The sequence below is a fragment of the Mesocricetus auratus genome, unplaced genomic scaffold (assembly GCF_017639785.1).
Source record: "Mesocricetus auratus isolate SY011 unplaced genomic scaffold, BCM_Maur_2.0 Super-Scaffold_100014, whole genome shotgun sequence".
NCBI lineage: Eukaryota > Metazoa > Chordata > Mammalia > Rodentia > Cricetidae > Mesocricetus > Mesocricetus auratus.
The window spans coordinates 1541157-1560030 of record NW_024429197.1 but is presented as its reverse complement, the minus strand read 5'-3'; the positions used below and the strand labels follow the sequence as shown (position 1 = coordinate 1560030).

Sequence of the window (18874 nt, the reverse complement as noted above, 5' to 3'; positions counted from 1 at the left end):
AAGTTCTAGGCCAGTGAGAGACTCTGTCTCAAAAATCAAGTAGGGGGAGGAGTGGGATAGCTCAGCGAGCGTCTTTAGCCACTGAGATTAATATCTGGGAGCCACATGGTGGAAGAAAAGTCCAAAGGCTGTAGGGAAGAAAGGAATTATAGTCTGCAGAGAAATGGGTGGCACTGGAAATCACCGTGTTAAGTGAAAGAATACCCAGAAAGACCAGCATCATGTTTTCTCCCGTACATGGAACTGATGAGGGAGATCCAAGCTTTGGTCCACAGGTTGCATGAGAAGCTATGAATCCAACACTGGATTATACCTTTAATTTAAGCATAATGAGATTTTATTTTGGAGATACAGTCTCCTATGTATTCCTGGTTGGCCTGGAACTCATTACGTATACCAGGTTAGCTTCGAACCCCCAAAGATTTGCCTGCTTCTGCCTCCCAAGTGCTGAGATTTAAGGCGTGTGTCACCATGCTCAACCCTATTTCATGTTTTTTCCACATGTGTGGAGAGTGTGACATGTAAGCCGAGGGAACCATTTGGGGGAGGAGAGCGACTGAGCGGGATATGCAAGGGTAATGGGGCGAACATGGTCAAAGTGGAGCGCTACGTAGGAGGAAAATGTCACAAAGTGGAACGCTATATAGGATGAAAATGTCACAGTGAAGCCCACTGTTGTATACACAAAATACTTTTTTTTTGAGAATCCTTTCTTCTCTAAGACTTAAAAAACAAACAAACAAACAAACAAACAACCTCAGGCACTCTGCCATAGCAATAAGAAGGCTGATAAAAACAGTGGCCATCACTAATCGTACCTTTACAAGGATCACAGGCAAGTTTTGGCAGTTGCTTCTCCTATTTTATAGCCTCCACTTCACAAGGCAGAAAGGGGGCTGGTGAGATGGCAGAGATGTCTACTGCAAAACCTGATGGCCTGAGTTCAATTCCCAGGACCCCCATGCTGGAAGGAGGGAACTGATCACCACTCAGACTTACACACGTGCACACACACATACACACACGGGAGCACACACACACATACACACCCGGGAGCACACACACACACACACACACGCTGAATAACTAATAAGAAGGAAAGTGAAAGCAGGAGGAGGAGGAGACAGATATCCCAGAGGAACCGCATGTGAGCTGGAGGCTGGAGAGAGGGTTGGGGAGTGTGTGTGTGTGTGTGTGTGTGTGTGTGTGTGTGTGTGTGTGTGTGTGTGTGTGTGCGCGTGCGACAGAGACAGACTGTCCAAGTTGGGAGCCACTGAATTAGAGCCAGCAAGAGGTGGCAATACTGTGGAAGGCCTTGTCCTTCGCTGAGGAGGGAAGGGGTGCCTGGGAGGAGTTGGGGACTGGTGGATGGGGGCAGGTAGGAAGAAGGGTACAGTGTGCATGGCCCTCCACACCCACTCCGACTGTGACGATGACTGTGCTTTTGAATGTTACCAACCCCAGAGCCTGAGCTACACTCCCACCTTTGTCCTCGGAGTCTAAATGACAAAATATGGCCGAGCAAGGAGGTCATGCATGAGTCACTGACTTAGGAGGAGAGCAAAGAAAGCAGTGGAACATTGGGCGGGTCCTCAGGCGTCAAGACAGGAGAATGACAAAAACTAGCTTTAGAGACACACTGTCTGTCTGCCTTCTCCACACAGAATGATCCAACAGGTCTTGGGTGTGAGCCCAGACTCTGTAATTTTTAAATGCTTGTCTACTAGCATATATGGAGTATAAATAATAACGGGTTTCATGATAACATTTAAACACATGTATATAATGTATTTTGGTCACGTTCACCCCCGTTGCCCTCTCTTTCCCCACTCCTGCTCCCTGATACGTTTTCTCTTTTCAGATGCTCCCCATTGTACTTCATACCCTCCCTCCCTCTCTCTCCCTTCCCCCATCTCTCCTGCCCTCTTTTTGTGACTCAGTTTGTTCCCTCAGGGCTTGCTTACAGGAGCATGGCAGGGGGCACCTTGCCAGTGGCTACACCACTGGAGAAACTCTCTGTCTGTTGTCTCTGTTTCTGTCTCTCTGTCTCTGTCTATCTTTGTCTGTCTCTGTCTGTTTATCTCTGTCTCTGTGTCTCTGTGTCTGTCTCTGTCTCTCTCTGTGTCTCTGTCTGTCTGTGTCTGTGTCTCTGTCTGTGTCTCTGTCTCTGTCTCTCTGTCTCTCTGTCTCTCTCTCTCTCTCTCTCCAATCATTAGCTGCCTATGGGTCCCCAGAGAGGGGCAGAGCCTTGTGTGCTCCTTGCCCCTCCCTGACAGGATGTCTACAGGCCCAGTCTTGCACAGGCTTTGTGAAGGTGATCACAGCCATGAGTCTAAGTATGTAACAGACTATTCTTAATAAAGTATCTGATTAGAGTTGCTTCCCTCAGAACATCTCTGGGAAAGTCCTGGGTACCCCAACACTATGTCTAGGGTGCAGATCTGGGTGTCATGACACTCTAGGGTGCTGTCAGAACTGTGACATGGACTCTGCACCACAAACAGGCCCTTAGAGCAGTCACTGTGCCTTAGTGTGTGAGGCGCTGCTGCAGGGCTCTCCAGTGGCCTGAATTCTGGGGGTGGGGCTGCAGTTTGGGCCAGTTTTTCCTAGCTATGTATCTAGACAGAAAAAGGCTGGAGTGACCTGAATCCCATTTTGCTTATGCTTTGTCACTTACAATCCAGGATCTGCAGTAACCACCCCTATCTGTGTAGCCAACTGCAATACAACATGAGTAGGGTAGCGTTTCCTGAAATGTCATCGTGCCTGCCTTTCCCAGTTGATCTTTCTGTGATTTTTTTTCTTTTTAAAGATTTATTTATTCTTACATAATACATATGGGTGTTTTGCCCACATTTATGTGTGCTATCTGTGTGTAGTGCCCACAGAGGCCAGAAGAGGGCACCAGACCCCTTGGAACTGGAGTTATGGATGGTTATGAGCTGCCGTGTGGGTGCTGGGAAGCAAACCACAGTCCCCTGCAAGAGCAGTGAATGCCCTTAACCACTGAGCCATCTTTCCAGATGGTTGCTGTGGGTTTAGAACCAAGCCATATGCTCCAAGTAACTGCTTTAGATCCAGTACACCAGTCCATAAGCTGGGAGATCACTGCTCAACCCAAGGCTCCCAGTGACCCACTGGAAGTTCCCACCTCACTTCCCAGCCTCAAAGGAACTGCCACGGGTCACCTTACCTTCTTCTCTTCCGTCAGCTGCTGGATTCTGGCTGTCAGCTTCTCCTCTTGTTCCAGCTTCTCCTTGCTCAGCTTCTCCTTCTCGGCCTGGTGTTCCTGCTGCAGACACTGCTGAGTTTCCTGAGAAGTGCTCATCTGGACCTGCATGGAGAGAAAAGGCAACCCAAGTCCATGGGGGGGGAGGGAGACTGGAGTCCTTTTCCTACTTCCTTACACTTCCTTTATCTTCCAGGGAGCAAAGCCTCCCATAAAAGTTCCTTAAAAACATGGCTGAACCACACTTGGTCTGGAGAAGTGACTTGTGAGGAAGCAGCAAGAATATTAAGGTGTCACACTCTAGTTCTAGATAGAAATCCCTGTTCTAGTTAATTCTACATGTGCCCCCATTCCAAACAGGAGGTGTCATGTCATCGTGCGTCTTATTTGTGAGATGATGGGGGGGCTTAGTCCAGGGCATGGTGGTAATAAGGGCTCCGTAAATGGCAGCAAGAAGTGTCTGAAGGTCCCTGCTTTTGATTCTTTATCCAAATAGCTGTGTGGCAGTCAGATCATCACCAGCCTCTCTGAACACTGATGTCCATGTGTACAGTAAGGGATTGATGAACTGCCGTCCACAGGCCAGATCTGGTTTACCCTCTCTCTCTCTCTCTCTCTCTCTCTCTCTCTCTCTCTCTCTCTCTCTCTCTCTCTCTCTCTGTGTGTGTGTGTGTGTGTGTGTGTGTGTGTGCGTGCATGAGTGCATGCATGTGTCGTGGCATTCATGCAGAGATGAGAGGACAGCTTGATGGAGTCAGTTCTCTCCTTTCACCATGTGGGTCCCAGGGATTGAACTCAGGGGTCAGGCTTGCACCTTGGTCTGCTGAGCCTCCTCTCTGGCCTTCTGCAGAGGAAATCGAGCTCTGGTTAGCCCAGGAGCCGGACAGGGGAGGTGCCCTGTGTTTGCCTATGCCTCTGTGGGCCATCTCAGACACTGGCTCACTCCCTTTGTGCAAATGGAAAAGCTGTCACCTGCAGGAGGATGGGGCTGACTCACCCACAGCATGAGAACAAGTTCAAAACCACAGTTGGGGAGGGGGAGAAGAGAATTTAAAGAATCACCTTAAGTTCCTGGGTCTGGCACATAATTTTCTTGTATTGTTCCAGAAGATATATTAGACACAGAGAGAACCCTTAAAAAGAGGGGCAGGAAGAGAGGTGAGTACCAATTTATCTCCTGTGTCTTTTTCTTCCCCCTCCCTCCCTTCTTCCCTTCCTTTCCCCTCCCTTTTTGTTTATGTCTTCCTTTCCTTTTTGAGACGTGGTGTTGTCCCTTGGTGGCAGTGCACACCTTTAATCCCAGCAGGTGGATCTCTGTGAGTTCAAGGCCAGTTTAGTCTATAGAGGGAGTTCCAGGACAGCCAGGGCTACACAAAGAAACCCTATCTCAAAAAAAAGCACAGAGAGAGAGAGAGAGAGAGAGAGAGAGAGAGAGAGAGAGAGAGAGAGAGAGATGGCCTGGCTATGTAGCCCAGGCTGGCCTTGAACTTGTGACCTTTCTGCCTCAGTGTTCTACTGGCTGAGGGTACAGACATGCACCACCACACCCCCAACTGTGGAATCTGCACGTAGGCAGATGGACACAGGTACTACAGCCCTCCCATGAAGACAGGGCAAGCTGTCATGTAACATTTTTGTAAGTGGTTATTAGATAGGCCAGTCGCAAATCCAAAGCATGGAGGGCTTTGTTTTGGTAGACACTGAAAGTCTATCAATAAGGCACTTATTTAAAAAAAACATTTCCTGTATCCAAATTGAGAGTGGGGAATTTTGTGAAACCGCACCCTTCCAGGCCTTACAGTGTAGTCTGATGCCACAGGTCCCCTCTGACAGATAAACACACACGGACCATGGGTAGCACCCACTCAGCAGGGGCGTGTGAGGGTCTCAGCAGAGGGGCCGTTTGTCTGCGGAGCCCCTAGGTGTGGGCAGAGTGGGCGGGAGGGCACTCCAGAATAGAAGCTGAGGCTGGCTGAGGGACGATGCCACCAATAGCTGGGTTATAGCCCCTGGCACCTGTGAGTGCATGGTGGAGACAGGGGCGTTGCCAGTGGGCCTAGGTTAAGGACCCTGCTGTAGAGCTCAGTCAGGGTTACCCGTGCAGACTCAACGTACTCACGCTGCTCTCGGAAGGAGACAGAGGCAAGACAACAAAAACAAGGCAACTGGTCTAGACTGCTGACCTCTAGTGTAGTAAGAGAGTCCATACGTGTTCGTGTTGGAGCCGCACACAGCAGAAAGACCAGAGGATGAAGACCCACGGGGACCAGAGAGGGATGCAATTTCCCTGGGTGGAGGGGAGGATGGAACTGAATGGGAGGCTAAAGACCTGAAGATCACTTCCGGCAGGCCTGGGGAGGAGCCTAAAATATACAGCCCCGGGAGGAGATGTATCGAGCACCCCCCCCCCCGCCCCCTCGCTGTGTGCCTGGTGCTCTGGGAGTCAGTGAACTTCTCGCCACAGCAGCATCCTGTCATCGCCCCGACTGATAGATGGGCTTTGAGCTGGGGCTGCCCACGACAGGCCCGGTACTCTGGTCAGTGTGATGCAGGATCTGAGTCACAGGCTGCTTGACCACCGACTGAGCAGTGAGCAGCCCTGGGAAGAACGTGCTTGCAGAATGAAAGCTGGGATGGTTAGAGAGCAGTGGGCTGATGGGGCGTCTTCACTATAGTGTAACCGGCGCGGTAGGCCCGCCCCTTCCTTGCCACGGAAGCTGTCTTGTGCCCTGCCTGTAGCGGTGGTTCTCAAACTTCCTAACTCTGCGACCCTTTAACACAGCTCCTCATGTGGCGGTGACCCCCAACCATACAATTATTCTGTTGCTACTTCACAACTGTAATTTTGCTATTGTTATGAATCGTAATGTAAATAGCTGATGTGCAGGATATCTTATATGTGACTCCCACAGGGGTGCAGACCCACAGGTTGAGAACCACTGCCATGGGGGAGGGGGTTCACAAGCTTCCATGGCCTCTGCCAGATGCCAGAAGTATCTCTCTCAGTCAGTCAGCCCATCGTCAGAATGGGGCCTCCAGATGCGCCGCCGGATACCCCTGAGATGTTAGAGACTCCTGCTCTGAGTTAGAGGCCGGGAACTTGCTTGTAACCAAAGGCATGGCCAGGTGGTCAGAGTTGATGTTCTGAGCTAGGCTGCAGAAGCGGGCTGAGAGAAAGGATGAGGGGCATCGGCTAGCTCTGAGATACCTGGAATCTCAACTACTGGAAGGACCCTGGGGGAAGCTGGTAAGAGAGGACCTGGATGCCGCCTGTGGCCAGGGCTAGTCTAGGCTCTCACTCAGCCACCGCCTGCCACCCAGGAGACAGGAGAAGGGCCAGTCAAGGGAGGGATCTACAGAGGACCAGGGGAGAGAGGAGCAACAGAAGGTGAAGTGGAGAGGGAATTTGGGTTGTATCTCCAGAGCCAGCGGAGAAATGGGATCCTGCTGGGATTTTACCCTTGGGGAGAAGAGCAAGATGCTACGTTTCCAGTTATAAAAGCTTCACGCGTTCATCACAAAAGTCCAAAGGTTACACAAGTTGGTCATGGGAAGAAGCTCATGGCTATCTTCAGTGTTCCACACAGCAGCCAGCACATAATAACAGCTGGGGCCAGGGTGCAGCTCAGTGGGTAGAGTGCTTGCCTAACACGTAGGAGGCCCTGGGTTCGATTCCCAGCACAGGTATAAATTGCAGGTGGTGGTGCATACCTGTGACCCCAGCACTCAGGAGGCGGGGGGGGGTGTCAGAGGGTCAGAGGTTCAAGGTCACCCTCATCTGCATACCAAGATCGAGGCCAGCCTGAGTCACATGAGACTCTGCCTCAAGAAACAGAAACAATCTCAAAGGGGCTGAAGAACAGAATGAAGGTAAAGGCCCTCTGTGATCTAGCCTGCTGCCATGACATTCCATAATTCTGCGCTCTGTTCCCAGAGTTTTCTTTTGGTCAGATACTGACACTGGAAAAGGAAAGGAACATAGTTTGCATGCTGTTTGGCAACTTGATTATTTCTTCTTTCGACTGGGTCTCACCTGCTACTTCTCCTCCTGAATGCTAGCGTGACCTGGTCTTTCTTCCTTCCTTCCTTCCTTCCTTCCTTCCTTCCTTCCTTCCTTCCTTCCTTCCTTCCTTCCTTCCTTCCTTCCTTCCTCCTGCCCTCCCTTCCTCTTTCTTTCCTTCCTCCTTTCTTTCTCCATGCCCTCCATACTCATTGCTGAACCAACTCCTTGCTCACCCACGTGAAACAGATGAATAGCAAATCCCAGCCCCAGCTGAGCATAAATCTCCAGCCATAAAAACTTGGAGCTGTGTCTGGTAAACCAGGTTGGCCCTGGTAGACCAGGTTGCCCGGCAGTCAGTGGGAACATCCTTGCTGTTATGAATCCTTCACAGGGGGTTCTGCTCCCGCATCTTCTCTTGGAGTCGGCCCGACCCCTCCCCTCCCCTCCCCTCCTCTCCTTTTCCCTCCCCTCCCCTCCTCCTCCCCTCCCCTCCTCTCTCCTCCCCTCCACCTCCCCTCTCCTCTCCCCTCCCCTCCTCCTCTCCCCTCTCCTCTTCCTTTGCCCTCTTAAAGATACGTCCTAACTTAGCTCTTCTAGTAGTGTGGATCCCCCCCCCAGTTGCAGAAATGGACACAGACAAGCAGGCTCGCAGAGGTAGCTCTCAACAATCCTTTCTCTCCCTTATCAAGGAGCCTGAAAGACGAGAGGGGGCAGCTGACTTTCAAGGCTCCCCCTTGGATGCTTCTTGCCTTCCCAGTGCTCCCTTTGCCAATCAGATGGGAAGCAGTGCTCCCTGGAAGCCGAGCAGCAACTTCAAGGCTCCCCCAAACTAGGCAACCTGGACTGCTCTGGGGTTATACGTCAGGACTTAGGGACTTGCTTGCTATGCAAGTTGTCTCTCTCAGAACATTGTTGTGGAAGGAAGGCCAGATGCATGGTGGTTACGAGTGAGGCTCTGAGCGCAAGGGGACTTGGGACAGGGAAGGACACAAGGCCACGTCTCTAAGGTGGCCTTGAAAAGGCTCTTTGTCTCTGGGCCCTACTAAGTGCTAATTCGCTGCCTGGAAGAGGTAGGGTGGGCCTGGATACAGTCTCCTGGTGTGCACTGCCCAGGCACAGATGGATGGCCACCATAATGTCACCAAGTATCTGAGGATGCTGAATACGGCGGCTCCTTTTAAGCAAAGGCTCTCTGTGGGCCAGGCAGGTCATTCACCCCTTATGCCTACCAGTGAGGTTTCCGTCTTACAAACAGGTAAATGGAGATGCAGCATTGTCTAGGAACCTGCCTGCACAGTGGAGTGCTGGTCTGGAATTCCAACCCTGGGGTCCAAGGCTCAAATGCAGAAGAGTCAAAGGAGAGTCCAAGGCGGGGTGGGCTGTGTTGTTGGTGCTGTGCTGTGGCCTCAGCCAAATTCTCTTTGAAACAAGCCCCAGAGTCATATGTCATGGTATTTGGAGACGTAGCCCCTAAGGGACACTGCAGCTTTGTAAAAACATAGACCCAGTGAGCAGCCAGCTCGGCCACTGACACAGCAGGGAGGCCTCACTAAATACGAGCACCAAGCTCTTGGACCTTCAGGAGCATGGGCTGTGCAGGTATCTTTTCTTTATAAGCTGTCCAGACTCAGCTGTTCCACTATAGTAACAGAAATCGGGCTGAGACACTAGGGCATGACTCAAATATGAGTGGGAGGAGGCTCACTCGGAGGAATGACAGTGGCACTCTGTCTCTGCCTGTGGTCACAGCAGGGTTTATACTACAGGATATAGGCACCTGGTGCCCTGCTGGACCGTCAGAGGAAGTGGGGGGCCATGACTGAAAACACACTGATCTCAGTGTGAGTTCCGACTGCCATATAACCGTTTTCAACATTAGTGACATAAAGGCAGCTTTAATACCTGCCTCACTGGGCTGGAGGGAGGATACAAAAGCACATGGCTCATAAAACACCTAGCAAGCATTTAATACCCAGGAGTGAAACACAAACCACAGTGCTAAGTACCCAGCAGTAACACACTTAGCACATGCTAACTCCCCAGCAGTAACACACTTAGCACATGCTAAGTACCCAGCCATAACACACTTAGCACATGCTAACTCCCCAGCAGTAACACACTTAGCACATGCTAACTACCTAGCAGTAACACACTTAGCACATGCTAACTACCCAGCAGTAACACACTTAGCACATGCTAAGTACCCAGCCATAACACAGCACATGCTAACTCCCCAGCAGTAACACACTTAGCACATGCTAACTACCCAGCAGTAACACACTTAGCACATGCTAACTACCCAGCAGTAACACACTTAGCACACGCTAACTACCCAGGAGGTGTCAGATGACCCACAATTCCCGCTTTCTCCTCAGGAACTGGGACTACACAGGTTCCTGGGAGTTAGTGGATAGCAGTGAGTACCTAACCCTAACTCTAGGGTCATTTCCCATGAACTGGTGGCTTGTTCTGTCTCTTGACCTATCGTTGGCTTTATTTGATCCTGCTTACAATAGTCAATCAGAAAGCTCTTGGATTAAAGGTGTGTGCTAGGGCGGAGCCACACAGCAAATAGAAACAGTTTTGTTTTGTTTTTTATCCAGTGAGTAATGCACTCTTAGGGTTCACAGTGTGGTCAGATATCCTACAACACGCCACCACCTTCACCGCCACCATCTTCTCCATCACTACGTCACCGCTATCATCGCCAACACCACCCTCCCTCTTCTTCTCCTTGTGCAGACAGCTCTGTGCTGGGGCAGGGTGGAGAAAGCAGGGGCCTCTCCAGCTGGCCTGTTCCTTTCAGGCTTTGGGGATCTCAATCTAACAGTGCTTACGCCGAGAGAAAAACCCCGTTGCCACCCACTTCCTCTTCCCCACTGCTCCTCTTATTACTCTTGTCTGTTCCTCTCAACTCTGTAGAACCCAAGTCATTGTAATCACAGAGCCAGCAGCCCCCATCTCACCAGCAACCCACAGATCACCTCCCCCCAAAAGCAAGCGGGGGATAGGCGGCACAAAGGGGCCCACATCAGGGGACCTCACCCCCCTATATCCCTCTGCACATGCGCACACACATGCGCACACACGGGACCTCCCATCCTGTATCCCTGTGCGCACACGCACACACACACACACACACACACACACACACACACACACACACACACACACAGTATAGGGCTGCTCAGAGCTCGGGGCTGGATCCAGGAGAGAACAATGGTGGGTCTGAGAAGTGTTGCCCAAGGCCCGTCTTTCTCAGCCTTTCTGGAACGGCCGCCTCGACAGCTTAACTTCCCATCCATATTTCTTTACAGTAACAGATGGCTCCATTTACAGACACAGACAGTGATGACAAAAATGGTCTTGGGAGTGAGGAGGGGACAGTGTACACACAGCTTGGTGCAACTGCTACCGAGGGAAAGATCAGGTCTGCTTCTTATTGGTCCCAGCCTAGACAAGCAGCTGGAAGCGGGGACCACTCCTCCCCTGGCAACTCTGGCTGGAGAGTCACTGGGGCGGGGAGTGACACATCATCTCCCTCACCCCTCTGACCCAGCCCTCATCTCTCATTTCTGTGGACACACTTAGATAAATTAAGCTTGTTCTTACTTTTGCTTTATTTTTTTAAAAAGAACTTTATCCTGCCCTATGGATTACGTTGGAGACACCCTGTCTGGGAGGCTGAAGCATCAGAGTGCAAGCATCTCTCTGGTCTCATTCATGGCTGTATGAATGCCATATTTATGCAGGCTTTTTGCAGCATTTTTTCCAGGAATGGCCACAATTTCCAAAATGTCGGCACTACCGTGAGCATGTCCCTGGGAACTCACTCTGTATTGTTTTTTTTACATACCATCCACGTCCATGACTTTGTTCATTCGTCATTCATCTGCCATCCATCTATCCATCTACAATGCACCCACCTACCTGCCATTTATGCATTCACCAATCATCCATCCATCTATCCATGCATCCATCCACTACCATTCATATATCATCCATCCTTCCATGTATCTGCCATCCATTCATCTGTTCATCTACCCACAATCCACTTGTGCATCCATCTTCCCACCATCCATCCATCCACTAGCATTCATATATCATCCATCCTTCCATGTATCTAGCATCCATTCATCTGTTCATCTACCCACAATCCACTTGTGCATCCATCTTCCCACCATCCACCAATCCATCCATCCATCCATCCATCCACCCATCCATCCACTAGCATTCATATATCATCCATCCTTCCATGTATCTGCCATCCATTCATCTGTTCATCTACCCACAATCCACTTGTGCATCCATCTTCCCACCATCCATCCGCCATCCTTCCTGTCTACCACACCCTTCTTTCTTCCTTCCTTCCTTCACCCCTCCCGTCTGTCTCTTCTTCCCTCTCTTTCACTCGCTCCCTTCTCTCTCCCACAGCCATGTATGAACCTCTCCCAGTGTGGCAGAGCTCCCTTTGTGTATGGAATGAATTACTGGTCTCTATTTCCAGACAAGGCACCCTCCAGTGCTCTGCATCACCTTGAAGCCATCCTTTCCCTTGAACCTGGGCTGCATCCAACATCCCAGAGACTTAACAGTCATATAGATGACCTTCTGCCATTTGCTGTCTGTGTTCAATTCCAGCACTTCCGAAAGACACTTGAATCTTTTCTCTCTCCACCCCCACCCTGACCCTAGCATGGTTACCATCACCTTTAATGATAATATACTATGTAGACCAGGCTGACCTCAAACTCGCAGAAATCTGCCTATCTCTGCCTTCCAAGTGCTGGAATTAAAGGTGTGCCCCCCATATCTGGTTATACTTAAAACCAAACAAACAACTAAAGAAACAATGTTTTATGTATATGAGTGTTTTGCCTGAATATAAATCTGTGTGCCGTGTGTGCTTGGTGCCTTTGGAGGTCAGAAGACATCGGATTCCCTGGAGCTGGAGTTACAGATGGCTGTGAGCTGCCATGTGGGTGCTAGGAATCAAACCAGGGTCCTCTGCAAGAGCAGCCAGGGTTCTTAGCTGCCGAGACAACTCCCCAGCCCCTCTACTTAAAAAAAGTCAGTTACATTTTATGTTGATTGTGTGTGAATGTTTGTATGTAGTGATTATAGGATGACTTTCTGGAGTTGGTTCTCTCCTTCCACCGTGAGTCCTGGGGATTGAACTCAGCTCATGAGGCTTTACCCACTGAGCCATCTTGCCGGCCCTTCTGATTCACAAATCCTCGTCATCTCATCACCATGTCCTATTTCGGGAGGGTTCATCCCAGACGCATGCAACCATGTGAGAGAAAAGGGTCCAGTTACCTTTGTCAGAACCCGACAGCTGGATGTTGAGGTCCCTAAGCAACTGCTCTGTTTCCTCTAGCCAGGACACGGACACTCGCAGGATGTCCAGGACGGCCTTCTGAAGCCCTGACACGGGTGGGCTGAGCTGCAGGTGCTGAAGGAGCCCCACCTCCTTCTTCAGGTCACTGCTGCTGCAGGATTCTCTCATGCAAGCCTGGAGAATAGACCGGTCATGAGCAGACGGACCCAGCATCTATAAATGGCCCTTAGGTGACCGACCTGTGAGGAATGAGATCTTGGACTTGTCCAGGAAACCGGCATGACAGCCCATTGATGCCCTGGTGTGTCCTAGTTTCCTTCAGTTTCTTTTGGCAGCTTTTATTTTCTCCCACTTTAATTTGGCCGTGTGTGTGTGTGTGTGTGTGTGTGTGTGTGTGTGTGTTCCCTTCTCTATTGTTCTCACCTTATTGTCTTGAGACAGTGCCTCTCAGTGAACCGTCAGCTCACTATTTCAGCTAGGCTGACTAGTCAGTGAGCTCTTGGGATCGCTCGCCTATCTTTGCCCCCCCCCCCCAGTCCTGGGTTATGGGCTCTTTCAGCCATGCCTGTCTATCTTACATGGGTGCTGAGGGTTTGAACTCAGGTCTTCAAGCTTGCACAATGAGCACTCTTACCCACTGAGCCATATCCCCAGCCACTCTTTTGATAGACACAGGGATCTCCTTTTTAGGCTGTATAATGCCAAATTGCTGCGTCAATCTGTCTGACGTGAGGCCCAAATCTGGCTACTTGGAGTCATCAGAATTCCTGTCAAGATCAACGCACACGCTGGACAGAAAGTACGGTTTCCTGACTTGTTTGAAAGAGTGCTGACGAGTCAACATTTGCACAAACTCCCTAAATAGTAACTTCTGATTGCAGGAGAAAGCAGAAGCAGCTGCGTGTTCTGACATGCTCAGGGTGGGGGCACCAGGGGGCATCTGGACCTTCGTTTCGCCTTTTCTAGAGGGGAAGGCAAGGAGCTGAAAATAGCTTTCACTGCGGGGCCAAAAGTGAAGATTTTGAACAGAGGCATCTCTGTCTCTTTCTCGTGTGTGTGTGTGTGTGTGTGTGTGTGTGTGTGTGTGTGTGTGTGTGTGTGTGTGTGTACATGGGTATGGAGGTCTGACTCTCAGGTGTGGTTTCTCAAGAGCCATTCACTTTGTTTTCTGAGCTAGGAGCTGTCGTTGGGTAGGGTAGCTGGCTGGCCAGCGAGCCCCATGAATACATCTGTCTCCACCGTGCTGGGATCACAGGACACACTACCATGCTCAACTTTTTTATGCGGGTTCTAGGGCTCAAATTCAGACCCTCATGCTTGCACAAAAGCCATTTTACCAACTGAGCGGTTTCCCCAGCTGTGGTTTCTCTCCCTCTCTCTTTTTAAATTCCAGAGCTGGGGACTTCCCAGAGTTGGTACAGTCATCTCCTTCTATCTGTGAGGAATTAATTAGTTCCCCACTGATGCCAAAATCTGGGGAAGGTCAAACCCCTTAATAAGGGGCGTGGCATTTGTATACAACCTGCACACATCCTTCTGTCTACTTTAAATGGCTTCTAGGCAGCTTGCGACACCCAGCACAATGTACGTGCTAGGAGAGACATGACAAGAAAAATGTCTGAGGGGAGCTGTAGTTCGATGGTACAGTACTCGCCCACTGTGCCTGAGGCCGGAGCTTCCATCCCTTGTACAAAAGCAAACGGCCCACCCTGAACAAACTCAAAACCTCTCAGGTACATGGCTGACTTTTGGGGTGTGTGTGTGCAGACCAGAGGTCAATGTCTGGGTCTTCCTCAACCACTCTCTGTATCTTGCTGTGGGGAAGTTTTTGGTGTGTCACGAAACCCAGGCTGGCCTCAACCTTGTTGGGTAACTGAGAATTGAATTTGATCTCAGACCCTTCCCCACTCCCCGCTCCAAGTACTTGGATTACAGGCCTGCCTTGGCAATGGCCAGTTTCATGTGGATCAAACCCCGGGCTTCATGCATGCAGGGCTTTAGCTACACGTTCCCTGCCTGCTTTTTTTTCCCCCTTAAACAACAGTGTTTCTCACTGAACCTAGAGCTAGCCTATTTGGCTAGATTGGGTCAATCAAACCCCCAGGATCTTTCTGCACCAGCTTCCCCCAGCACTAGGGCTACAGGCATGTGCTGCCCAGCTTTTTAATGTGGATGCTAAGGATTCGAACTCGGGTCCTCATGCTTGTACTGCAAGCACATTACTGACCGAGCTTTATTTTGAGTTTAATAGAGAAAAGGAATCTGTACGTGTTCAATGCGGGGGACATTCTTTCTCTTAATATTTTTGCAGGGCACACCACCTGAAAACATTCAGCTATCTTTTCTGGCCATATCAACTTTTCCTGGGAGGCACTTTTGAACCAAGGGTGGATTTAAAGGAGAATATTTCTCCCCAGCCTGACCCAGAAATGAGGCCGATTTCTCGACAAGCGGGATGGGTGGGGGTGGCGGGCTGGCTGCTGGCTGCCTGGGGGTGGCGGGCTGGCTGCCTGGGGGTAGCGGGCTGGCAGCCTGTGAGGTTAGAGGCTACCTGGCAGTTGCTCAGCAGTGTCCTCAGTTTCTCCATGTTCTCCTCGGTCTCCTCCTGCTTGGAGTTGCTCAGGTGAGTCTCCTTCTGCAGGGTCCACTTCCTCTGCTGGAAGCTGAGGTTGTCCTCAGTGACCTGGACGATCCTCTCTATCAGCTGGCCAGAGGACAGAGAGGGAGGTGTCTCAGGGCAGCGTGCTCTGTGAAGCCGTGACAGCTGAACAGTTGCACAAGTCCTGCCTCGGTGGGTCCGAATAAGGGCCCCGAGATGGTGGCTGGCTCTGAAGGAACAGGCCTTCTGTCACCAAAACACATTGCCCAGGAACTGGAGGCCTGTACTGTCACTGTCACTCTGAATTTGTTCCAGACCCTTCCACACTGGTAGCAGTGACTTGACACTAAACCAGGTGCTCTGTGTACCCTCACAGGCCAGATTTTCCTGGAATTGCCCACCTGTGGTTTTTCTATGTGGTTTTTCTGTGTGTGTATGTACATGTGTGAGAGTGCGCATTGTGTGTGTGTGTGTGTGTGTGTGTGTGTGTGTGTGTGTGTGTAGGCTGGAGGACTCTTTAGTTACCATTCCTCATGTGTTTTATTAAGACAGGGTATCTCACTGGCCTAGAACTTGCCAAGTAGGCTAAGACTGGCTGGTGAGAGAACTCCGAGTCCCTGGGATCTGCTTGCCTCCCTAGCTTTGGGGCGACAAGCATGTACTATCACACCACACAGATCTTTGTGCTTTATTTGTGTTTCAGGGATTGAACTCGGGTCCTCACGCTTGCAAGGCAAGCACTTTACCCACTGAGCTGTGTCTCCACTTCTGGCTTCTTATCTGCTCTTGGCCACAAAGGGCTGAGAAAGATAACAAGGCAGGCAGCACAGAGGCCTGTCCACACTGTTGAAGTTATCTTCCCCTTTGGAAGGGATCAACCAGAGTGTGTGGCCCGAAGCCAAGGCACCCCTCTGCTCACAGACTATCAGTGTGTCTGGTCACCAGACGTGAGTCTGCCTGGCCGGACTTGATTTCCAAAGTAACATTTCAAGGGAGTTTAACCAGCTTTTACTTCAAAAGCCAGGAAATCCCCTCAAATCAAAACAAATCTTTATGGTGTAGCAACAGTGTGAAAAATATGTGTCACTAACAAAAACAGAAGCATATGTTCTTAGGCTCTGGCATCCAGATCCCCCCCGAGACAGAAGCGAAGGAGTCACGTGGCCGGAGAGCCACACTAACCTGCTGGTCGGTGACAGGCTTGTCATGGAACGGCTTTGCTCTTCCGAAAGTGGCTTTGATGACCTGGCTCCTGAAGTGCTCTAGCTGTGGCACAAAGGGGGTGACAGGTCAGCGGGGGTTGTTGAGACAGAGGCAAGGCTGAGGTGGCATCCCCACCTCTGGGTCCAGGTCGCATGCCTGAATTACATTCAGGGTTACAAATCACTGGGGTGCAGAGCTGTAGACAGAATGGAGCAGCCGGCTTCCAGCATGTCTCAGTGCCCAGCCCTATCTAGGCACATGGTCCCTGCACACATGTCTCAGGCCCTCCAAAGAGCTCCTTGCTGTCACTTATCCAACGGGAAGCCTGGGCCCAGGAGTGCCTTCTCATAATTGCTAGGCTGTAGAATAAATACCGAGGTTGTCAGCCCAAATATATTTGTAACGGCATTGGCGATGCAAGAGGGGAAAGCAACTTCTGTCCCCAGGGGCCTTAGACATCAACTGTCCCAAAGCCTCTGTCCCTTGTAATTCATTTCTATGTCCCTAGAGTCAGAGCAGTGCAGGCACAGAATGGGCCCTCAGATAATGGAAATTTAGAGATGTACCTCCCATGGGCTGGAGTTTTCAGCTTTGGGTGGGGGCGATCACCCTGCATGTAAAGTCAGAGCCTAGAGAATCCCAAGCCTAAGGTGCCTCTGACTCCATCAGGAAGTAGAAGCTAAGAACCCTGGTTAAGAATTTACTCCCACGGCAGCCCGTGACCTCCATCTCTGGTCCACTGGACAGATGTGGGTATTATAGACTAACATACATCCCCAAGGGGACGTGGAGGGTCACCAGCTGAAGCCAGAGTCAAGGAGTTCATAGACCTCCGGACTCCAGTAAGCCAGATACAGTAGCAGTACCAAAGACCTTCAAGCCAGGAGCTCCAAGCTTTCCTGATCAAAGGAGGGGTCAAGCTGGCCAAGAAGTTGGTGGTGTGGGGGAGCTCTGCATGTAAGGGTCCCCTGGTGCCACTGGAGGACTGTCCATGGGAGTGACTGTCTACGGTGAGAGGGACACGGTGACAGGTGCTTGGGCAGTGGGCTGGGTGCTGAGGTGATGTCAGAGGGGCAGGGCCTTGAGATAAGGGCAGTGAGAAGACTGAAGGAAGGAGGAAGACGGATTCCCGCCCCCTGGAATCTATACATGGAGCAGTCTCAGGATCCTTTAGCTGACCCAGCTTGGAGCTGAAGTGAAGGCCTTTAGGCAAGGAGCACAGACCATTGATGGGATGTCCTCCTGAACATATGCTTCTCTCATTGGTTGGTGAGTAAAACAGTTTGGGCAATGGGGCAGGAAGATAGGCGGGGCTAGGAGATGAGAAGAATTCTGGGAAAGGTAGGCAGACTCTCACCAGAGTTGTCATGGTGCCAGAGGAATAACAACATGCCAGGGCATTACCGGGTAAGCCACAGCCTCGTGGCAACACATGGATTGACCGAAATGGGCTAATAATTAAGACAGAGCTAGCCAATAAGAAGCTCTAGTCATCGGCCAACAGCTTCATAATTAATATAGTGTCTGTGTGTTCAATCGGGGCTCAAGGGCCGAGGGACCAGCTGGGACAGGAAGTTCTAGTAACAGGTCGTGCCCTTATGTCAGGTGTATTGGGGGCAGGGATGAGGGGGCAGCCCAGTGTCCCAGGCTGGCAATTCTGAGTGATGGGACAAGGGCCTACTAGAGAAATCACAGGTGTGACGGGTTATTTGACGAGGGGCTTTATTTAGCAGCTGTCCAGAGATTAGCATCATTGAACGGAGTGTCCTGTGTGAGGGGACCAAGCCCCGGCTGCACACCAGCTTGGATGATGGTAAATGTTTGGACTTGGTGCTGGACAACAGAGTTATGGTTCTTAGCCTTTTGGGGGTGGCTCCCAGCCCTTCTGAGACCCGGCTAAGGGCTACAGTAGACCCCCTTCCCAGACACAGCAGCACGAACACCTCAGAACACAAAGCCTGTCTGCAGCCAGGGGTGGCGTCAGGAGAGTTTCCCACAGAGAATTCTGGGTGGCTGTCCCGGGTGGCTTAGGCCTCTGCTCTTGGCTTTTCATTGGCTCTCCCCAAGCCCTTGGTAAAGTCTGGGGACATTTTATAACTTTCACAGTGGGCCATGTGCAGTGGAAGGCCCATCGGCCAACTTGGACCAGAGCAATGGAAGACAGCTTTCTTGCCAGCTAGGCAAAGGCTCTCTCATGCCCAGGATCTTCTCTGTCTGGTGTGGACTTTGGACACTCATGGCTTACTTATTAAAAAAAAATTTCCTTAAGGCCACCATGAATTTCCTGGGGGCTCTGGGAGGAGAAAGACCAGGGTAAATATCAGCAACTGAAAATATCTGCAGAAAGTTCTAGAAACACCCCAGAGAGGGAGACTGGGTGGGGTGGTGGATACAGGACAGGGGATCGGGGCGGGGTTGGCTGCCTGGCCAGGGTCTTGGGTCGCAGCACGCCCCTGGAGTGAGAGCTGCTCAGCAGAGGATGGCTGGAATGGCCCTGAC

The 18874-nt window shown here is 50.9% G+C and overlaps 1 protein-coding gene across 10 annotated transcripts in view; it reads right to left on the bottom strand.

Annotated features, from left to right (window-relative positions):
- Nucleotides 1–18874, bottom strand: part of Fhad1 (forkhead associated phosphopeptide binding domain 1) — a 114945-nt gene that overhangs the window by 47888 nt on the left and 48183 nt on the right. For all 10 annotated transcript variants that reach the window (XM_040757481.1, XM_040757482.1, XM_040757483.1 and 7 more), the window contains 5 exons: nt 16355–16438; nt 15125–15277; nt 12552–12747; nt 4292–4362; nt 3194–3334 (listed from right to left, as the gene is read on the bottom strand). In XM_040757481.1, coding sequence (XP_040613415.1) covers nt 3194–3334; nt 4292–4362; nt 12552–12747; nt 15125–15277; nt 16355–16438 — 645 coding nt within the window. The remainder of the gene's footprint in view (nt 1–3193; nt 3335–4291; nt 4363–12551; nt 12748–15124; nt 15278–16354; nt 16439–18874) is intronic.